The sequence below is a fragment of the Ipomoea triloba genome, chromosome 14 (assembly GCF_003576645.1).
Source record: "Ipomoea triloba cultivar NCNSP0323 chromosome 14, ASM357664v1".
NCBI lineage: Eukaryota > Viridiplantae > Streptophyta > Magnoliopsida > Solanales > Convolvulaceae > Ipomoea > Ipomoea triloba.
The window spans coordinates 9,696,116-9,719,647 of NC_044929.1; the positions used below are offsets into that span (position 1 = coordinate 9,696,116).

Here is a 23,532-nt window from a genome sequence, read left to right on the forward strand (position 1 = left end):
AACTCGGAGCGATTATCTCCATGCCACACCTTTGCATGAAATTCCAAACCCTAGAAGGCGTAGGCACGGTCAGAGGTGACCCCCCAGTCGGCTAGACGTTGTTACGTTAGGGCGGTACAAAAGCAAGACGCCAGCACTTCCAGGGTGAACACCATTACTAAGAGAAAGGATGATGATCGAGTCGAGCAGCCCGAGCCGTCGGAGGAAATCAAAGCAGTTGCTCTATCTGTTTCCCGACCTGATCGAACAGTGAAGATCAGCACGACGCTAACTGTAGACTTGAGGATGGCGATCATAAACGTTCTCCGGGAATACTCCGACATTTTTGCATGGGGCCCAGAAGACATGCCGGGGATCGACCGCCAAACCATTTGTCACCGACTGGCAGTCCGACCGGGGTCGAGGCCGGTAAAGCAAAAGTAGAGGCATCTCTCTACTGACCGGCGAGAGTTTGTCCGAAACGAAGTAAAATCCTTAGCCGCTACCGGGCACATTCGGGAAGCCCATTACCCCAAATGGTTGGCGAACGTGGTCCTGGTCCCCAAGCCCCCAGCCTGGAGAATGTGTTTAGACTACACCGATTTGAACAAGGCTTGCCCGTTGGACCTATTCCCCTTCCCCAGCATTCATCAGATAGTGGACGAAACGACTAGAGCCGAGCTGTTAAGCTTCATGGATGCGTTTAAAGGATACCACCAAGTTATGATGGCTGAGGAGGATGAAATGTGAAAACGGCGTTCATTACCCCGAATGGGTTATACTGTTACCGAGTGATCTCGTTCGGCCTGCGGAATGTTGGAGCTACCAATCAACGAATGGTGAATGCGCTGTTCGGAAGCTTGATCGGCAAGACAATGGAGGCCTACATTGATGACATGCTGGTGAAGAGCGCGGGCATGCACGATCATGCGGCAGATCTATGACAGAGCTTTGAGATCATGAGGCAACACCGATTAAGACTCAACCCGGCCAAGTGTACCTTCGCTGTCTAGACCGGGAAATTCCTTGGATTTATGATGACGAGAAGAGGGATAGAGCCCAACCCCGCAAAAGTAAAGGCGATCGTCGACATGAGACCACCGACTACAGTCCGAGAGGTCCAGCAACTGACCGGCCGGCTGGCCGCCTTGAGCCGATTCCTCTCGAAACTTACTGAACGAGCGCACCCGTTCTTCCAGACTTTAAAGAAAACGTCCGCTTTCATTTGGACGGAGGAGTGTCAAAGGGCCTTCGAGAGCTTAAAAGAGTACCTCGCGTCGCCAATAGTGTTGTCCCGACCAGAGCCCGGAGAAGAGTCGCAGGTCTACCTTTCAGCGTCAGACCGGGCAGTCAGCACGGTACTTTGAGAACGGATGCTGATGGCGTGCAACGCCTGGTGAACTATATCAGCCATGCCCTCCAAGGGCCGGAACTACGGTATTCCCGATTGGAAAAGGTAGTCTTTGCCCTGTATACGGCCGCAAAGAAGTTCACTCCTTATTTCTAGGGTCGTCCGATTCGGGTGTTGACGGACCAACCGATGGGCGCCATTCTCCGGACAACAGCGTCTTCCGGTCGGTTAATTAAGTGGGCGATGATGTTGACCCAGTTCGCCATTGAGTACACGCCCCGACCAGCCATCAAGGGGCAAGCTTTATCCGATTTTGTGGTCGAATGCTCGGCGAGGGATCTTACGGCGGTAAGCGACCACGAGACTAACCCAACCGAGTGGGAGATAGCGACGGATGGGTCGAGCTGCAAAAAAGGGGCCAGCATTGGAGTGGTGTTGACGAGCCCGGAAGGGTTCAAGGTCTATTACGCCTTGTCACTCCGCTTTTCTCCGACTAACAACGAGGTAGAGTATGAAGCCTTCATAGCAAGATTACGTAGCGCCCGGTCCCTAGGAGCCCGACATGTTAGAATCCGGACCGACTCAGCCTTAGTCATAGGTCAAGTCACAAGCGCCTTCGAGGCGAAGGGGGAACGGTTGGCCCGGTACCGGGATGTGACACCCCGTAAAATTATTCGAAATAAACGATATTATTTTAATACAAATACTCTAGAAAATAAAATTTATTTTTTCAACGATAAATATTTTTAGTTTCAAATATTATTAAAATACTATTAAAACTATTTATTTTGTTTAGGGCTTTAAATAAATTATTTTATGATCCAAAAATTTTCTATACAAAATCTATTTGAGAGGAGCCTGCTAATATCATTTTTATAACTATCAAACTTTCTAAGCTAAGTAATTATTCTTTCTAAGTCCAATGTCTTGCTTGAGCCCAAAATATTCCTAAGCCCAATTTTTAGCCCATAATCCAATTATGAAAAATTAGAATTTTCTAGAGCCATGATCCTTTATATATATAACTAGCGGTGGCACGCGCGATGCGCGTAGTATAATGCCCAACAAAGATCGAATAAAAATAATGATATAAAAAATGTGTTAAAATTGAAATTCTTTGGTATTTATTTTGTAAACTTTTTTTTTTTTTTTAAAATTTGAATGTAATTAAGAGGTGAAGAGTGATATTTCAATAGTTATGTACGATATAAATATAAAGAGGTAGTTCATTTTTGTCAAACGGAGATTCATACATACAAGTTTATTGATAATAAATAGAGTTGTAACATTTATATATACAAGTTTATTAAAATCGTTGTTCATTCTCCTACATCATTGTTAGTGTCCTACTTTGGGTATTTTTTTTCGTACAGTTTCTAAAACAAACATAGAAACTTGTGTTTTTGGTTGTTCATATCTCATATTCAAATAAATGTACTAACATGTAATGCTTTTATTTTTTTTTAAATAAAGTTAGTTGTGTTGCACCAAAGAAAACATAAACAATTTGAAATGAAGACTTATACATGCATTTAAATTCTTGTCCATCTCAATAAAAAAAAAAGTTGTGTCAAATTGCATCAATGTATAATAAAAAATATTAAAGTACGAATCGAACATGTACAAAATGATCTCCAAATGATTTGTTTCATTCAGCTTCGATAAATTCCTAAATCACGTGAAAAAGCATTTAACATAGTTTGAGTTTTTGCTTGTAAACAAATTTGCATATTAAACAAACTAAACAGAAGTAGTGCTAATAGTCTACCTCGTCTAACAAGTTAATGTCTTCTTCTTCTGGCTCAAGATACCAATTTTTGTTTTATAACCTCAGGACAGTAAAGGCTGACTAATGTTTGATCATTTATTATCTTTGTTATGGAGAAGGGAGCGTATCTATTTTCCAATTGTTCCCTTTTCACCTCAACCATAAATAACATGCCAAGTCCAACCAATGATTGTATTTCTTTTGGTAGTTGAGGGGTTATGCGCCTATGCTTTGCCCGGAGGTCTGATGCTGTTCTGCCTATCAGTTGGATGCAGTCTTTGTCCACCAATTTCAATTTTGCATTTCCATTGGCATTTTCTACTTGAAGCTTTAAATTGTACTTGTCGATGCCCTTTGTCCAATTTGTCAAACATTTTTTGCACTCATATTCACCAGAAGGAAGGGGAATGAGTCATTTTTTGCACTCATATTCACCAGAAGGAAGGGGAATGAGTCGACTATTACAATCATATTCACCAGAAGGAAGGGGAATGAGTCGACTATTACAATCGTTTGCTTGAGAAGGAAGGGGAATGAGTCGACTATTACAATCGTTTGCTTGACAGCACACAACAAACCAGATTGTAAGAGTTCTCTACTGCAACAATTTTTCCACCAATCCAAAATTCACCAGCCTTACAATTATAAACAAAGTTTTATTAAATTTATATTCATGCTAACACATTAAAAAATATGTTCTAGAGTGCGCTATTTGAATGTAAATATCACGAGATTATGATAAAGTGGTCCTATTTTTCAACCCAATGCAACTTACTTTTCCTTTTTCGTAGATATCTTTAATTGAGACAATATGCATGAGAGCATTGCTTAAGTCCTGTAGTGTCTTTTCGTTAGTTGAAGTCATACTTGTGCTTTAAGGCTCTGTAAGCAGGGAAAATAGAAACAAAATTGTTTAAGGCATTTAATTATAAATAAATTCTATTTGTTTGACAATAAAATATGTAGTAACATAATCATTTGGTCAATTGTGTTGATACTACATAATAATGGTCGAGTTTGTGTTACTAAAAGATATTTAAATAAGAAGAAGTAAGTCACGTAGGATTGTCAGGTTTTAAGAATGAAATTTTATGTTAAAGAGAGCTCACCGCTTAATGGATACGTAAAAGTGGGGAAATTCGCACCATCTAATTCTCTGACAAGTGTTCTCAAAGACAAGTTTAACATGTACTTGTGATTGGTTGTCTTGTGTTTTTGCACATTAGTCGTGACCAGAAATTTTTTTATGCGATAAACTCGGCTCTCTTTAAATTTCTTCGCATACATTCGAACACATTCATTCGGAATATGCATGTTAATAAAGGTGCTCTATTGTGTAAATGCAGTTAACACTTGCTTTAACAGAATCTATATGCAATAAGAAAGAGTTTAATAAAACACAATGTTACAAGTGAATTACCTCTTCATCGTGGAAGATGTATTGTAAAGAATCAAGTTCAGAGTAATTTGTGTCGACGAGGTACAACATTTGTATAAACTTGACGTGTATTGATTCCGTTGTGTTCGTTGGAGAAATATAACGTAAGAGAATGTTCATAGAAGCCATGAGTGCTAGAAACAATTACAAGTATATGATACTATGTGAATACTTTTACCCTAAAAATTTAGAACGCAGAAGTCATAGTAACTATAATGAAGTCTATATATACACTTTGAAAGTTTGTAAATTTGTCAGTTGTAATTAATGATTAGTAAGAATAAAAGAGTAAAAAGTAATATAATGATGTATTTTATACTTACAGTTTAGGAAGTCGTTTAGAGTTAACAAGTATCAGAATTGGTTGAATTGGTAGTAATGCTCAACTGGTGTTGCTTACAGTTTTGGTGGAGGTGGACAAGGCCAGCTGAAAAAACCAAAGAAAATGGAGAGTTATGAGATTTTGCTTTATAATCAACTCAGAACAGTTAATTGTAAAACAACTTACATTATAAAGCATGAAAACATCAGCAAAACCAGATGGTGCAGAGATAAGAGAAAATCAAGTATCGTAGTCCTTTTTGTTTCCTTAACCAGGTAACAGGGTTGGACGTCTTTCCACAAAAAAGCAATAAACTTTTATTTTTTTTTCAGCAAAGGACAAGGTTGAGCATCAATCACGAAACAGGAAAGCAGCCAATCTTAATTTTTTTTTTGTCTTAAGCACTAAAAAAAAAATATACTCAGCCACTCATGTTTTTTTTTTATTCAGCAGTCACAAAAAGACACTCAACCACTCTTGTTTAAGGTGATAATGGAGTTAGTGGATTTTAACTATTTGTTTCATATTTTCAATAATTACTAGTGATAGGTAATGTGGTAATTGGATCCCTAATTTAAGTGATAATAGAGTTAGTGGAAGTAATAATTTTAAGTGATAATGATGACAAATATTTATCAATCATTTATTGTCATTCAATGATGCAAATATATGAGTACAATAGACATTTGTAAACATAAACAATTTTTAGCTATTACCTTGAGTGGGTGCCTTATGGTAATAAACCATTTATGTGTCTAAACTTTAATTTATATGTCTTTGTCAAGATAAACATATGGAGTAAATGATTATTTAGCTTTATGGTGTATTATATTCCGTGTATTACAAAGTTAAATATTTGCCATATCTAAAAAGTGTTACAAGTTTAATAAAGTGATAAACATAAGAACAGAGAAAAAAAACAAACAATGTGAGGTACACTTAAGAAGATTTTAATGCCAATCGAATCATTAATTTATATAAAAGTTTAACAGTTTAATTAAACATCATGTGAGACTATTGAAGACTTTTGATTATTTCGAGGGAAGTTCGTGTGCCAATCACGAAAATTTAATGTGCAGAAGTTGTATAAAACAATAGATTTTTTTAGGAAACAGTGATGCAAATTGTCAACGTAGATGTCCTTTCGAACAATAGATGTCATTTTACCATGTACAATAGCCGTCGGTTGATGAGGATGCTCCATTTGGGGTATATTTTCTTCAGTTTATTAAATTGTTGTTCACACCTTTTTTATATTTTCAACATTTTTATTATAAGTTCTCTTCTTAGTTTTATCTTTTTGTTTATGGTTTTTCAAAATGGCAAGTCATTCTACTTCCTCTTTTCCTCACAAAAATGACTCAACCGACGATAATTCATTTTGGAATGATTTTCAAATATCACCATTGAGGACTAATGTATCTCAAACGAGTATGGATTTAGCCTATGTTCAAGATATAGTGGATTTACAATTAGAGTTCAACGAAGTTGTTGGTAAGTGTACACTTTTTCATAAACTTTACTTCTTATGATATATATTGTTTTAATGGGTAACTTCTTATTAAGGTGATCTAGCTACGAACGTTGTGGCTAAAAATCAAAATAATATTCCATTTATGGAGGAGAATAATGCCATTTCTGGGATAGCTGTAGGAAGTATTAGTAATAATGTCTTGGGAAAAATAGAATAAAAAATTCCTTTCGTAATCCCAACACAATAACTAAAGAAGAGATGCTTCAGTATTTATATCTGCAACAACTTGATGCTGCAAAGAAATTATTGATTAGCTCATATACTTTAAGGAGGGTATGTAGGAAATTAGGAATTTCCGAATGGCCTAACCGGAAATTCTTGACTTTGGAAAGGATAGCAAAAAATATCCAGGTGTTTTTTGTTTATTTATCAACTTAGTAATTGATATTTTTGAATGAGAGATAACAATTTCCTTTTTGTAGGAATTTGGGAATATTCAGGATGAAGCGGAGGTTGAAAGGATAAAGAGTGATTTGGAAAATAAGAAGAAAATGTTGCTTGATAATCCAACAATGAAATTGGATAAGGCAACTAATAAACTTAGAGTTACTATTAATAGTAATATTTCGTATAGGAAAAAATGCAATAAATATAAACGTTCTTCTTCTTATTACCTTCCTGTAACCCAACCTGAAAGTTCTTATACCATTCTATAGGTATAACACTTGCAGAGGGAAGAAGAACCCCATCCATACGTAGTTGATTCAAGGCTGCAACATTGACAATAAGAAATATATATTAAATCATCACATGTGAATGTACAAAAGGAAAGTAGGTCGCTTACCAGTAGCCCCGATTAGACGTTCCAGATTATGTTCAAAGTTCCAGAATGGATCAAAGTCCATGTTTAGCAAGGGTTCATCATTATTTATTGCACTGAAATAAGTCAATAGGAATTGTTCACATTGTGCATCCCAAAACGGATATTCTGAAGCATCTGAGGAAGGGTAAACAAGTTGATTAGTGAACGCAGAGGAGGAGGAAATATGATTTGCCATCTTTGGATAGAAGAAAGTAAAAGATATCTCTTAAAAGTGAAGAAAATATGCAAGTAATTATTTAGTCAGAAGTAAACGAAGAGGATAGCTGCTTGATTGGTTTAAAGAAAATGGAGCTTTCCAGATTTAAAACGTCAAACACACATTCCAATGATATAAGATATCAAATTTTGGAAAAAGAAAATAGTGCATGGTTGAGAGTCATTGATGTTATTCGTTTTATCAAAAGGTAAACAGCATATTGGCCGACAACACAAAATTTGTCAAAAGTGAAATAGTAAGAAGGTAAAAAGTTAGATCGTTTGAAAATTTTTCAGCATAAATCCATTGAAAAGCCCAAAAGTTTTAAACAGTTTTTTAATTCAATATTTTCCTTTGACAAAAAAATTGCTTTTGGAAAAAAAAATCTTAACAAGTATTAACAACTTTTTAAATTGTTGTCGAACGTCGTTATAAATTCATACTTTTGTTCGTTCTTAACACTTATTCACATCCTTAATTTTTTAGCCCTTAGAAATTATCAATCACTTAAACATTAACCACATACTTTTCAAAAATGCAAAATTTGTTTCCTTGCTCATATCAGTTGAACAAAATGATTGTTCTTTGGGTGGTAACAATTCATTTTGGGATGGGATACACTTATCACCACTAAGGGATACTGACTGTCTTTTAAGTAGAGATTTTTATGAAGGCGGAAATAATGCCAGTACTCAACCACAATGTAATGAAATTATTGGTAAAGTTCTAACATTTGTTTGGAATTTTTGGTTGTAATAATTAATAGTTATTTGAATAAGTTGTTTGCAAATGCAGGTGTTTTACCTACAAATGAGGTTGATGTATTTGATCGCGTTGATTTATTTGTGGAGGAAAATAATAAACCTGCAAAGATAGATGTAGCAAATTTAAAATGAACAATAGTGAATACATATATATTATGAATATATATCTGTAGTTGTATTCATAATATATATGTATATATATATATATATATATATATATATATATATATTTGTTGCAGATGTTGCAACTACTGAAGCTGTAAATGTCGAAGAAATTTCAACCGTAGTTATAGGGAATGATACCAAACCATCCTAACGACTTTGGAATTTCGAAATGGTTTCTAAATACTTCCATCTGCCTATGAATCAAGCGGTGAAAGAGTTAAAGATTAAGGAAGCTTCTTTGAAGAAGATATGTAAGAAGGTTGGAATTGATGAATGGCCATATAAGAAGCTGCGTACCTTGGAGCGATTAGCAAAAAATGTCCAAGGGAATACTGATCATAGAGAAATTATAAATGAGCAAGAAAATCAAAGGGAGCAAATGTTAAAGGATCCTAATATTCAATCAGGCATAGAAAGAAATAAACTTGAAGTTTCATACTTTAAGAAGAGAAAGTATCGAAATTTGACGGAACTTTCTTACTATGCTCCTCTTGCGAGCTCATCTTATGTTTCTGGTAATCCTCTCCCAAAAACTAAGAATGAAGATACAATGTAGCTTTCCTACACTTAATATTATTTTAATAATGAAAATATTTCCTGTTTTATAGTGCGAACTCTTGAAAATTCAATAACAAGTCGTTCAAATGTAAACAAAAATAACCATCAAAGGTGAAATATAGAATTCTCTTCACCAATAACAAAAATGTTCTACTGAGAGACGTAAGAATGAAATCAGGTGAGGAATAATATCCATTATCGGAGTGATATAGATATGTTAAAAACTTGAGAAATAGAAAATTCATATTAACCACCAAGGGTGGTGTATAAACCATCCACTGAGAAATGGAAGGAGATAACCTTAGCTATAGATGTGGTATATACGTAAAGTATATGTTTACCTTCTTCCTTATGAACTGCAGTTTTAAGTATTTGAAAAAATAGAAGCAAATTATAATCATAACATCTCTTTATTTCCTATATTCGGCTGAAAACCAAACAAATGATCTATCAACCAAATGGTTTTAGGATTCCAGGTTACTTTTGAACTTCACGTGTGAAAGTTTTTTTTTTTGGGATAAATTTAGCATGATTAATGACATCCGATAAAGAACTATTGCGCTTGTGACAACCTCACATAAGCACCTCATGGTTAGACTATATTTACATATAATAACTTTTTAACTATTTTACTTTTGTCACACTTGGACAATTAGCCCACATAATTGATTTAAAATTTGACACGATTGTCAAGTGTACTGTTTTTTTTTTTACGATTCGGATGCGATCAATGACTTTCGACCGTGAACTGTTTGTTTTTTGACAAGCTTAATATCTGACATCATTGAAAGGTATGTTTGCCATTTCAAATCTCAGAATCCCCATCATTTACTATCCTCAATGGTGTTTTACCTTATTCTTTGTCACTGAATTATCATTTTCTATTCTCTCTTTGTTTTTGAACGTCATTTTTTCCAAAAATGGCGAACCAAGCTTATTTTCCAGACCAATTTTCCTACACCACTTATGATATTGCTAGGTATTCCTTATGGGATGAGACGGCATACCAGCTTCTTCCTCATCTTTTCCAAACAAAATTGTTGACCCATCTTCCGATATTACGGAGTATTCCTTTTGTGATGAGTTGGTCGACCCTACGCCTTCTTCATCTTTACCAAACCACATTTCTTATCCATTTTTCGATGTTATCGGATATCCTTTATCGATTGATGTTGCGGATGCTACTCCTGCCTCATTTTTTCCAAGCCAAATTTCTTACACATCTTCCGATATTAGCAAATATCCTTTATGGGATCAACAACATGGGATATCAACTTTTGGTAATGGATCGTTACTGAACATACCCTTTGATCCATTTTGGGGTATTGAGCATAATATGGGAGGACTGCTTGAGGCTACTGGTAATCATATGTTTTTTTTCTTGATATGCAATGGTGATGACGTAATATATTTTTTCATCTTTGTTGCAGCCATGAACCACTTAAGTACGGAAGAAAATCTTATGGCATCAACAAGTGGTATACTTGTACAGGAAAATACATTTCCAGTTGCAAGTAACACAAGTGTAGGAGGAAATATGACTACAGATTCTGTAGTTATAGAAAGGAGTATGATTGAAACTCTTGCACGTAGGTAGCGGAAGAATACGAGAAGAACTTTTCGTGATTCATCCACAATAAGCAAGGAAATGATTTCCAAATATTTCCATCTGCATATATATCGAGCCGCCAAGGAACTGAGAGTTGGGTATACATTTTTGAAGGAAAGGTGTAGAGAATTAGGAATCTTTAAATGGCCATATCGACAGTTAGTGAGCTTGGAGAAGCTATTAGGAAAAGCTCAGGTAGTTTTTTTATTTTCCAAAGTTGTATCATTATAAGGTGAATGTTAATATAATGTTTTACATGTATTTAGTAACATCGAAAATGACCCTAACATAAAGGAGGCAATGAAGGAACTAAAAAGTAGAAGGGAAATGTTGCTAAGGGATCCGAATTTGAAGTTGAATCTAGCAGAGATTAGGCTCAGGGATTCATGTACCAGAAAGATAAAGTATAGGGATATGATGAGTCTTCTTCATTCTCCCACCCTTCCTATACATCCCCTTCATATTCCTCCATTAATTGTTGATCCTGCCTTGCCGTTAACTGTTGATCCACCTTCACTTGCGACAGAAGAAGACGAATCGTTTAAACTTTTGGTTGATGGCTTTTGATAATATTTTTGAATAATAAGTATTTTTCTAAATATCAATAAATTTTTAAACTCTTTAATAAAGAGGTTGTAGATGCCAAAGTTAGGCTACTGCCCATTGAGAGGTCATTCATAGCCATAAGATAAAATTGTAATCATTTACAACGCATAATATATTCCATAAATGTAGATAACAAATGTCATTGTCGTACGACATGGCTTGCACTTTTTTACCTTGGAAAAGGTAACAAATACATACATATATGTGAACCAAATTTAATTATATTTGACATAAAATAAGATATGGTCATCTTTAAACGATAACACCGAGGCTTAATATTTGCGATCAATTTAAAAACTTACAATAACATCATGCAATATTATAGGTTTATATTTCTTCCCTGGAATGCTCTTTCATTATCGTGTATTACGTTTTTGTACCACTGTATCCTTGCACGTCCATTCTTGTGACTCAGTAGTAACATAAGGTATTAAAGCTAAAACTTTCATGCTATACACAATTTAAAAAAAAAGGGAACAATTTAAGGCGCATAGGAAATTCTTTTAATAAAGCTAATTTGCTGCCTAATGCCCATCTCTAACCTAAAAGTCGTTATTATTATAATTTTTGTCTTGATAAATGTGAATATATTAGCTTTGAAATAGAACTTGTTTTAAACTTATAACATTTATTGGACCTATGATTTAAGCATAACTTGTTGCAAAAGCTGAGCTTTCGCCCAATATTGCATGATGATATTGAACTTGTTGCAGAAGAATTGGTTAAAAATAACTCGTCGTAATTATAAAACGGTAAGTAAGGAAATGATAGCAAGTTATTTTCATTTGCCCATAAATGAAGCAGCGGATTAAATTGAACATTGATAAGCAAAAGCATTATTAAGTTTTATATATGCCATGTTGCCTACAAATGCCAAGCAAGTAATTACGAAGGAAATTAAAAAATTGGTACAAATGTCAGATATCTTTACAGTTGTCATCACAAATCAATTGAAAAGCGCAAATGTTTTAAACAGTGTCGGCGAAATAACTATTATCATTTGACAAAAAAACTGCCATCGTGGAAAAAAAGACTTCAAAAGTATTTCTGACTGTTTGCACTTACTGTTGTCCTTTGCTATAAATTCGTGGTTTTGTTGGTCTTAGACTCTTCTTAACACTTATTCACACTCTTAGAAATTATTAATCCCTGAAACATTTAGTACATACATTTCACAAATGGCAATATTGCTACTTGCTCATATCAGCTTCAACAAAATGATTGTTCTTCTGATGGTAACAATTCATTTTGGGATGCGGTATATCTATCACCACTAAGGGATAGTGAACCTCTTCTAAGTAGAGATCTTCTTCCAGGTGGAAATAATGTCAGTACTGAACCACAATGTACTGAAACTATTGGTAAGGTTTTAACATTTTGTAGGTAACTCTTGTTTTAATAATTAATAGTTTTTAACAAGTTATTTGTAAATGCAGGTGTTTTAGCTACAAATCCTGTTGATGTATTTGATAGTGTTGATTTAATTGTCGAGGAAGATAATACAACTGCAAAGATAGATTTACCAAATTTAAATCTAAATATCTTTATTAGAAGAAAAAGGACAAAAAAACTTATCGTGACCCTAATACATTAACTTTAGAATTGCTTTCTAAATATTTTTATATGACCGTTGATCAAGCTGCAGATGAACTACATGTTGGTCGAGCAATTTTAAAGAAAAGGTATAAAGAATTAGGAATTTTGTACTGGCCTCAACGAAAACTCGTGAGTTTGGAGAGGTTATTAAAAAACGTCAAGGTAATTAAGTAATGCTTATTTATCAGCCTTATATTATTTAAGGAGAAATAACAAATTATTTTGTAGGAATTTGGCAGAATCCAAGACGAAAGCGAGCTAAAAAGAGTGATTGAAGAGTTGGAAGATAAGAAAAAAATGATAATACAAAACCCAAATGTTGAGTTGGGTGAGACAACAATAAGACTTAGAGACAAATGTGACAGGAATAGCTCAAAAAAAAGGTATAGAAACTTGTCATACTTTCATTCAACAATTCATAAGAGTCCGTTGCAAAGTCATACACTTCCTGATATTTCCGAATTAATGCCTGAAGAAATAGATGAAGTGCTAGAGTTTGTACATAATGATTTTCCAGATTCCAATAATACAACATAAATTTATAATTATCATGCAATTATACTCTATATAATTCTATTTTTTTGACCAATCTAAATTAATTTGTTTGTGTATGGATTAACGATTTTAGGTGAAGGGAGGGAATTAGAAGTAATATTGTGTGCAAATGTTTACAAAGTTTTACTGTTCCTATGGATTTCACAAAGGACTAAAATATAACGAGCATATATTTTTTTTTAAAAAAATTACGATGTGTATAAATTTGATAGTACGTGTACCATTAATATGTAACAAATTAACTAATTTAACCCAATGAAACTCTAATTTCTTATTCATGGCCTTATGTTTTCTTGGTTTGTCTTCCCTTTCTCGAAAAATGCCAACAGTTTATTATGTATAAACATATTTTTCAGTTTTTTTCCATATGTTGTTACTTTAACATTTGCTTGTAATTAATGGTTCTAGTTTTAATTTATGGGACAAAAAAAAAAAACTGTATATATGGTTACTTTAATATTTTACGTAATAACTATCAGAACCATTTTAAAATTATGTGTAAGCATATTTTGTATTTTTAATATTTTCTTCTTTGAAGCATATAACTTTAAAAATATCTATATCATGCACCACTTGATATAGATTGTAAATTTTGTAGAATAAATAAAGTTTCAATTTAAACAAAAATAATGTTGTTTGTTGCAAGTTTAAATGATAAGTTACATATTGATGCCGAAAAACACTGAAATGGAATACGAAAATACAAATAGTTTGTTAGGAATGACGGAAATATGACTTAACTAAATAGTTACCACATGTTTTCGAAACCCTTTAAAAATTCAACATTATTTTCTAGGTACATAATATGCATAATATTCATTGGCTCAACCAATTTTAGGCTTTTTCCCTTTATCATTTGGTGGACTACTTGGTTGCGAATCGTCTACACTATCTCCCGATAATTGTCTAAAATCAAGCCTTCTTTTCGTGGGATTTCCTAGCATTAACGATTGCCTAAACAAACCATCGTTTGATTCACCTAAGTCTAGCTGAACATCGTTGCACAGACACGCTACTGTATACTTTGTTCTTTGTTCACTGAATATGGTATTTTTCTTGAGAGCAAACACAAGCCCAAGATTATCGAGTGTTTGTTGGAGCATAGCACCATCGTTTTCACAGGTAGGTATGTTGGACGACGTCAGTAACAATAGGCGGTGCACCTCGTGATTAAACATTGTTACGCGTACACTTCCAACGTTATCAAATATTTCTATGTCCACCTTATACCTGTATATCAACACAAACATAATATAAGTCATGCTATAGAATTTTAAGTATTAAGGAAACAACGAAGATATATATTTTGATACCTTCTGACAGTGATGCCATCAGTTTGTCCACAGTTCATGTAGTGGAGTTGTAAGCCTTCAGTTGAGTGGACAATTTTGTTGCAGTAATTGCAACCAACGTAGTAGTCGAAACCATCACGCTTAAGCAATCTAATTTTACCTCTCACCCATGCAATTGGTTTCTAAATGCAATGCAGAGCCACAAAAGTAGGTCAAAAGCATTAAAAGTAAATAGATTGATGGTTAAATGTAAAAGGCGATTTGACAATCGATATACAATTGAAATGAAATGTTTACTAACTTGTTCAAATTCAGTTTCAAGAGATGAAAGGCATGTTTTTCGTTGCCTTATAGGGTCTGCCAATGTAAGCAATGAATCAAGGTAAGTCTTATCTACAATTTCCTTGTAGATGAGTTAAGAGTTTTTGTCCTTCCTATATGAATAACCAATAATTATTATCATGGTCAAATAACTGGTATATTCTACATAAGTGACAATGAATTAAAAAATACCAATCATTAAGGACTTTTGCACCGAGGCCAACAGGATCAACTTCAATTGATGTGTTATATAGTGTACTCAGTGACAACCCTAATTAAACACAAATGTCAAGTATGTAATATAAAAAGTAAAAATAATTTAATGCACTCGTTGAAAGAACATAACAGTATTACCTTGGAATGCATTAACGTTCAATCCTTCAGCAAGTATAATGGGGAATTTCCCTTGCCGAAGTTGTAATTCAAGTTGAACCCCTTGGTTTACAGCAAACGTTCCCCAAAGTGTTAGGATAATAGGCTTCAATCTATAAGTGAAATTCGAAACATAATATATAAATAAAATGATAACATATAACAAAGTAAATAATTGTTATATAAGTAAGGCAAGAAACGGGTTAAGATTTATACTCTTCGTTCATGACAACAAAATCATGAACATTTTGTTTGCCATTTTTGGTCACCACAATTTGGCGTGGTAACTTGTATATAACAATCGCCATAATGCCTATAGTTATACAAAACAAGCAACTAAATTGATGATGCATATAACGAAGACTTTGATCCACATTTTTGTACAAGAAATTGAGAAGGAACTTTTATTTTGTTTTGGTAAATAGCAGGTTCTGTGCCATTACCTATCTTCATCAAGTAACTTGCAAATGTAGGATCAACCTGTGCACGCATGTTCTCAACTAAAGTCAAACGACAAATGTGCAGCCATATAGAAGTTGACTTAACCAAAGATACTGCAATGAAATCTTCCTTCTTTCCATGTCTTACAACTGGTAATGTTTGCCTAAAATCTCCTCCAAATACAATGACTTTTCCCCCAAATAAATCTTGACAATCCATTATATCTTTAAGTGTTATATCAAGGCTCTCAACTATATTCCTATGTGCCATGGATGCTTCATCCCAAAGAATCAATTTACTATGGCGAAGTAAACTCGCATCAGCAGTATGTTTACCTATATTACATACATACTTATCAGTGCCATCAAGTGGGAGCTTGAAGCGAGAATGTGCTGTGCGACCGCCAGGTAGTATAGATGCAGCTATGCCAGAAGTTGCAGTTGCAAGGGCGATCAAGCCTTTAGAACGTACAAATGCTAGTAAACAGCGATATAAGAATGTTTTTCCTGTACCACCAGGGCCATCAACAAAAAATGCACTAGGTTTATTACCTAAAACAGCATCTGTTATAGTTTTGAAAGCTGCTCGCTGGCAAGCATTAAGTTTGTGAATAGCTAAAAGATCTGCCTCAGAAATTGGAAGGTTCTTTCCATGTAAAATTTCATTAGTAACACGTCCTGGGAAATCATAGGATTCCAATAGATCAAATAGGCAAAGTCTTTCGTTTTCTTGACCATTTCTTGTACTATATTAGCAATCATCTTTAGGACTAATGATTCAGCCTCAACATTGGTGTGCAAGCCTGTCCTTAATAAGTCTTGACACATGTGTGTTTTGTATTTCATCCATAATGAAATAGGATTGGAAATATCACAAAAGATGAGAAGCGTTGCAAAAAAAGTCCGCAAACTTGAAGGCATTTGGAATAATACTGCTTCATTCAACGATTTTTCAACAATGAAATCTCCTGCAAGTAATCCTAGTTTCTCAGCAGCATCACGAAAAGATGAAGTGATTTGACCATTGACAGTTCTTAAACAATCAAACGAAGTTGGTGCCCTGACATTCATTAATAGCAGTCATAGATAATACCGTTCTCCCTCAGTTGGATTAACAGCAACAAGTCTGCCTATAAGTGTAAGCTATTTTCGAGGTTTCCAAGACTTGCTTGACTTACACCAAACAAAATGGCAAGGGAATTCTACATAAAGCAAGTTCAAAGTTCTTGCAAAATCACTTGAAAGATTCATTGCAAAGAATAAAGTTAACATAGTACGAGACGACTCTTCTCTGCTTACTATGTAGGTTATCCTTTCATGGCGCCATAAAAATTGATATATTGTGAGTTTTCTAAATGTATCTGCAACTGTATAACAACAGGCTTCATCTCTGTAATTGCAAATCCAAATATGCGCTATGCAGCTTCAGGGCGCGAGATCCATCTTGCATTTTGGTATTCTTTAATTTCATCAATCACACGATCATCATTGTTATCACCCAAAGTCATGCTTACTCTATCATGGCCTTTGTAAATATATTTATAAATGTACTTCACAGACTTAATACTGGCATAGACTTCCACATTTATATGGCAATCAAACTTAAGTAATAACTGGGGATTATAAGGCACTATCCATCTATTATCAAGATTAAACCCTTTAACATGAACCAAAAAGGGTGTATTGCGTCTCTTATATATAGGGTAAGATTCATCAGCAAACTCAGTGGCATCGCTAAATAGTTTGGGGTATTTACTTTTACAAGTAGGTGCGGATTTGCATTTCCTTTGTGTCATGCAAGGGCAATTTGGATTAAGAAAACCACAAGGACCATGAACCATATGTTTTTTTACAAGCTCGTACAACGCAGGTTGAAGATGTTTATCTGGTATTTCTGCCGATACAAAATTATCAACAAAAGAAGGAGACATTGCATGACATTTGTCTTTTAGAATAATAAGGAAATGAGCATGTGGCAATCCTCTCTTTTGGAACTCGATTACATAAGTGTATGCAGCAATTTCGCCAAAAAATTGTTTCTTTGTAATATCATTCTTAAGTTCTTGCATTTTTGCGTGGAACACTCTTGCAATCAAGTCTGGCCTGTTTTGTGCGTCGTCATTGTATTGCAAGAGCCCTTTAATTTCAGGCCAATTAGGGTTACATGTCATGGTTAAAAACATATCAGGTTTGCCAAAGTTTTGGACAAGGGACATTGCATCCATATATCGACCACGCATATCTCTAGGACCTCCAATGAATGACGATGGCAAAATAACTCTGCACCCGACCTCATTACCAAACACAGCACCCGTTCCAACGCTATCAACGAGGCCTTGAAAGTTTTCAGAGCTAAAAAACTGTTGTTTTTTCCTAAAATAATCTAGTCTTTGTGTTTCAACTTTAATATATATGTCAACAATAAATTGCTGAAATAATCTTCCAGTATGTAATAATAGAGAATTATCACTTGCTCGAACCTGAAATTTGTATGCATAATATTCTCTGCACGATATTGAGGATCGCTTCCTACCTTCTCGAAACACTGCTTCCTTTGCTCGAATTAGATCATCAACAGATAATTGAGTGTTTGCATTAATAGATAAAGAATTTACATAACCAAGAGGTTGTAAATTCCTCGATTGCAAGGCTCTTTGAATACCCTCATGCCATCCAACATCACCAAATGGGAATAACAAAGGGTATTGTAATGGATCATAACAACCATAATAGTATTGGATATTTTGTGACCGACCACAATGTGCATATACCCTAATATTCCTATTATCTTCAACTCCATCATAGTCTTCAATCCATACAGCAGCAACTTGAGAAGCAGTTGGCGAATTATAAAGTCTTTGATCCAATGAAGGTGAAGAGTTCAACAAAATATTAAAGTCATCAGAGTGAACAACATCCTTAAGACTTCTAAAGAAATTTGCGTATGGATTGCAAGACATGACTTCTATCAAAGCTTTGACAATGTTCTCTTCCAATCTAGCAACACTTTCAACTCGATTTTCAATTTCATGGTCAGTGTCATAAAAATAGAGTTGCAAATTGCGTGGCGGACAACCATCAGGCAATAAGTCATTGATAAAATGATACATTTGCCCTTGAACTTTGAACGTATATATGCCTTTATTACGCTTACAAAGATTTTTATCATACTGATGAATGCCAAGTGAAGTAAAAGCAAATGTATTGTTGTAAGTCCTAACACATGTACGGAAATTCTTTGAAGCATCATCAACTCCAGTGTATAGGTTTTTCAACACCAAAGGCATTTCGTTTGATACAAGTACAACTTCTCCCTTGCAACAGCAAAAAGCAGGTGGCTCATACTGAATGCGTTTAACGCCACAATAAATACAGTCATGAATAGCCGGCAACACAAACAGTTCTATTGTTCCACGGCGTTAACCAATAAACAATGAGAGGACATGGCGTTCATCATTCATTGTGTATAGATTATGTGGATTTACAAGCAAAGGATTATAATTGGTGAATTTATGTGCGCATTGTCCCAAATGGCACATACACATGAATAATGTCACCGTACAATAAACAGGACAAAAAAAAGAGTTACGAAAATTAGTACATTGTAAAAAAACATTTATAAAGTCATTGTTAATATCGATTTAGTCGTTCAGCACCTGTATTACATGGCAGAGGTGAAGGACGTGGTGGTTGTTCAGACGCGTTCTGAGGGTTTAAACATTGCATTTCATTTGGAATTTGTTGTTGTGATGACAATTGTTTCCATGATTGTTTATTTTTATTTCTTTTACGCTCACGAATTTCTTTAAGCGTAAAGCGTGCACGGCTTTTCGAAAAGGATTGCATGATTGAACTAAGTCAAACGTAAAAAACCACAGCTCGTTGAATAAAGTTGTAGAGAAAGGTCCCAGAACTGAAAACGTGATAAAACACAATAAATGACTACTTCACATCAATAAGACAACAACTAAGTGTTTTAATGATGTGAGAAATAATTTTTGAAAAAAAATAATGTGAGAATTAATTTTTTTTCCTAATGCTTTTATTCCAAGAAGGAAAGTAGGTCCATTTTAATATTTGGCTAACGCTTGTAGAAATGGCCCATACCCGACCAAGTATTGCCCTTCATCATGTTCATTCTTTAGCCATATCCTTTCTATAGATATCTACATTCAACGCAGATAACTGCAAAGGAAGAGAGAGAAATGCCGACCGCTAGGAGAGAGAGAGAGAAATGCAGACCGCTAGGAGAGAGAGGTCGCCAGTCGGATCGACAGTGGGAAGCAAGAACACTAATCGCTATTGCCAAGCCCTAGTACCGACATTTCAACAACCTCAACCATCCAGAGTCAAGGTCAGATCGGAGACAGGCCTGATCCTTCAGCGCCGATGACACCGCTTAAAGTGAGTAGGCAGACCTGATCCGCCAACGCACACTACCGTCGACGCATGCCAAAGTCCCGAACTGAGTAGTTTATCGGAACAATCACCGGTCGAGCAAGCGTAGCTTCGCCGTCGCCTTCACGGTTAAACGAAGGTCACTGGCGGTGATTCCAAAGGAATAGGCATATTTGTATATATTTCAAGAAATTTTCCATGTATAAGCCTAACTCTCTCACTCTCACTCTCACGTGAACGCTCACGGCATATCTCTCGCTCTCACAGAGGTGCGGTTTAGTTCTCTCATTCTCACAGATGCAGACCTCGACCAGCGAATCTCACCAACAGGCGTGGCGAGAAACGAGTCCTCCACCAGTCGTGCTCCGTGAGACCACGACAGCGACCAGCCTGCTCAGTGAGTATTCTACTGCCTCTAAACCTCTACGCGACTAAGGTATTATTGTTCTAGTTGACTCATTTAATTTTGTTTAATTAATATTTTCTTTTTCTTTTATTATTGTTAATGGAGATGATTTTATGATTTGATTTCTCAAAATGAAGTTATGATTTGGTTCTGAATATTGTTGTGATTGAATATGATTTGCTTATTGTTGACGGTTGATTTGTTGTGATTAATCGTAATTTTTTTTTAACATATGATTAATTATAATCTTGTCATTATTCTGTGCATAGGCCTTATTGTCTTATTGTGGTTGTTAAATGTTAGGTTTTAATTGTAGGTAAATAAAATGTGAAAATGTGAAAATATATTATTATTATTATTATATTATTATTATCATTATTATATTATTATTATTATTATTATTTTGAAATATTATTATTATTATTATTATTATTATTATTATTATTATTATTATATTTTCGGTGGAAAGATGGAATTGTTGGAATGGGGAATGTTTTGTCTCCCTCTTTCCTTGAGTTCTTCCCACGCCGGATCACCATCTCCAAAGCTTAACTCCATTCAAAAATTCTTTTGTTGTCTTATTCTCTTGTCTTTCTTGCTAGCTAGAATCCATCATATTTATCTTTTTTTTTGAAAGGTACATATTTATCTATATGGGTTATGTTAGAAGAAGAAATAAGGAGAAGAGAAGAGAGATAGAGGGATTAACGAAGAGAAAGAGAAAAGCTGCCGTGGGGAAATGAAAGAAGAGAAACAAATGGTTTTCTCTTCATTTTCGGCAGAGAAGAGAGAAATAAGTGGAAATCTCTTGTTCAAATTTCTTTCTTTTTATTATTACTTGGATTAATTCACAAGCTATGGTTGAATAATTCAAGGTAGTGAATCCCTTCTATTTGTATTACTATTTGGATTAATTTACAAGTTGTGGTTGAATAATCCAAGATAGTTGAGGGTTGAGTGTTGAGGAGATACAAACCTTTTGTTCAATCCTTGACTCCTTGTTCTACTTCGCTAAAAATAATATTGGTTGAGTGTTCTACTATATTATTGTTAATCATTTTATCTTGGGAGACCGACACTACAACGCTCCTAGCACCATGGGAGGTAGCGAATCGGTTTTAAGGAAAATGTGTTATACGCGATTTGGATCTTTCTATTTTCATTTACATACTAGTATTTTCGGATTTATCATTTATATTCGGAATATATTTTTATTTTCGAATTGTTACTTGTCAATTTATGTTTTGTTATTATTATTGATGTATTGATTTATTTACAGTACTCTCCTACTATTTTCTGTCGCGATCTATTAGAAGAATGGATAGACGGATACAGTTTTTCCTTTCAATCTTAAAACCGACGTGGTGCTTTGAAGATTGTTTCTTCATAAATATAGTGTGAAAATCTTAAATTATGAAAAAAGAAAAAACAAAATAAAATAGACTTAAATTATTTTGAGTTTTACGAATTTATGGATTTTTAATATACTATTAATTGTCAAAGACTTAAATCTTGAATTTATGATTTTTTGGGATTCACTGACTTTCATAGTCTCTATTATATGCCTTGTGAGTTTTTTGATTTTATATGCTTTTAGAGTTTGTACTATATCTTTTTCAATAACGGTTTCCTTTTCTTTTATCAATTTTATTAGAATCTTAGAATGCATATTTGAATTGGTAAATTTATATGCTTAGTTCTTGTCTATTTGATAGACTAAAGTTTTTGTTTACTAATGGGATAACTGGTTATATCAATAATGATGAAGTAACTTCCATACGTTATATGTAAACTTTGGACTTGTGCATTAAATTTGTATCAAGTATCATAGCATGCATTATTGAAATTCATATATGAACTTTCACAATTAATTGTCTTTATTGTTGTTTGTTGTAGGGGTTCAAATTATTAAACAAATGAGTAGTAGATCACTTGCTCAATATTTGTTGAGAAGAAAACTAAATTCCACCTAAATGGCTAAATGCGACATAAATAAATAAATAAGCATAAATGAATATAAATATAAATAATTTTGTAAAAATAGAAATTAGTTTTTACAATTAAAAGAGGTGTGCAACAAAGGTGTAATTTTTAACTCACAGGTTGAGAAGTGCGGCTATCGAAATTGACTCAAACAAATGAGCAACAGATCACTTGATCAATAACCTGTTTTGAAAAAAAAAATTATCAAGTAAGAAGATGAATACTATTTTTTTTTCTGTATGTATTAACCTTCAGCTCACGTGAAAAGAGATTAAAAAAACTGGAAATCTTTTGCTTGGTTTGAGCTATGGATATATGCGTAAAAAAAGTTGATAATCTTTTGCTTTCTTTGAGGTGTCCGGATATACGTGTACTTTTACACGATTTTTTTTTAAAACATAGAGATTTTAAACAAGTTGTAAGCCATGCGCCCAAGTAAAAAAAGGTGACAATCTTTTGCTTTCTTTGAGGTGCATGTATATACGTGTACTTTATAATTAAATAAGAATATTTTTTTTTAAAACCATAAAGCTGCAAACCATGTGTCCAATTCTATAAGTTGATTAAATAATTTTTTGTTATATTTTTTATGCATGCAGTTGAACAATTTGTCAGGATCCGTTGTAAATTGTGTATATATGTTTGTGTCTTAAGTAATGATGTATATAATTATATATGTTTGTGGCTTAAGTAATGATACGACGAAGAACAATCATGCGACATACATATATATAAGCTATGAGTTAAGTAAATCGAAGATGAAATATACATATCACACCAAAATATATAGATATATCAGCTTAACAATGGAAGTTGAGCAGTTTAGGAAATTACATGGATATCATTTGGTAAGATCTCATGTCCTTCAAAATTATTGTTTTCAGTTATTGTAGTATGGAAATTGTAAATTCGGAACTTAGCTTTTCATCATCAGTAAAAAAGAAATACCTGAGCGTCGTTGTAGAATTTTTTTTTACATAGATGTGATTCCACAATGGTTTTGTAAGAAATTTTTTTTAGCAAAGGTCGTAAAAAAATTTTGGTATGGAAATGGCG

The 23,532-nt window shown here is 34.2% G+C and overlaps 2 protein-coding genes across 2 annotated transcripts; both read right to left on the reverse strand.

The window, feature by feature from the left end:
* Nucleotides 1-15,585: 15,585 nt before the first annotated feature.
* On the reverse strand, nt 15,586-16,760 carry LOC116003919 (ATP-dependent DNA helicase PIF2-like). Its single transcript, XM_031243858.1, has 2 exons — nt 16,601-16,760; nt 15,586-16,367 (listed from the first exon to the last, which is right to left on the reverse strand). Exons 1-2 carry the CDS (start codon nt 16,758-16,760, stop codon nt 15,586-15,588), a joined length of 942 nt encoding a protein of 313 aa, XP_031099718.1.
* Nucleotides 16,761-17,104: 344 nt separating this feature from the next.
* LOC116003920 lies at nt 17,105-18,976 on the reverse strand. The gene is made up of 2 exons (XM_031243859.1): nt 18,223-18,976; nt 17,105-18,024 (listed from the first exon to the last, which is right to left on the reverse strand). Exons 1-2 carry the CDS (start codon nt 18,974-18,976, stop codon nt 17,105-17,107), a joined length of 1,674 nt encoding a protein of 557 aa, XP_031099719.1.
* Nucleotides 18,977-23,532: the final 4,556 nt, after the last annotated feature.

What these genes read in the sequence shown, in the direction of transcription:
- LOC116003919 (XM_031243858.1), bottom strand. Translation starts at nt 16,760, where the DNA reads ATGAATGTCAGGGCACCAACTTCGTTTGATTGTTTAAGAACTGTCAAT. An exon ending in ATTATTCCAAATGCCTTCAA is followed by an intron (nt 16,368 to 16,600) that starts GTTTGCGGACTT and finishes ATGATTTCCCAG; the next exon opens with GACGTGTTACTAATGAAATT.
- LOC116003920 (XM_031243859.1), bottom strand. Translation starts at nt 18,976, where the DNA reads ATGCCTTTGGTGTTGAAAAACCTATACACTGGAGTTGATGATGCTTCA. An exon ending in GGAAGCAGTGTTTCGAGAAG is followed by an intron (nt 18,025 to 18,222) that starts GTAGGAAGCGAT and finishes AAAACTTTCAAG; the next exon opens with GCCTCGTTGATAGCGTTGGA.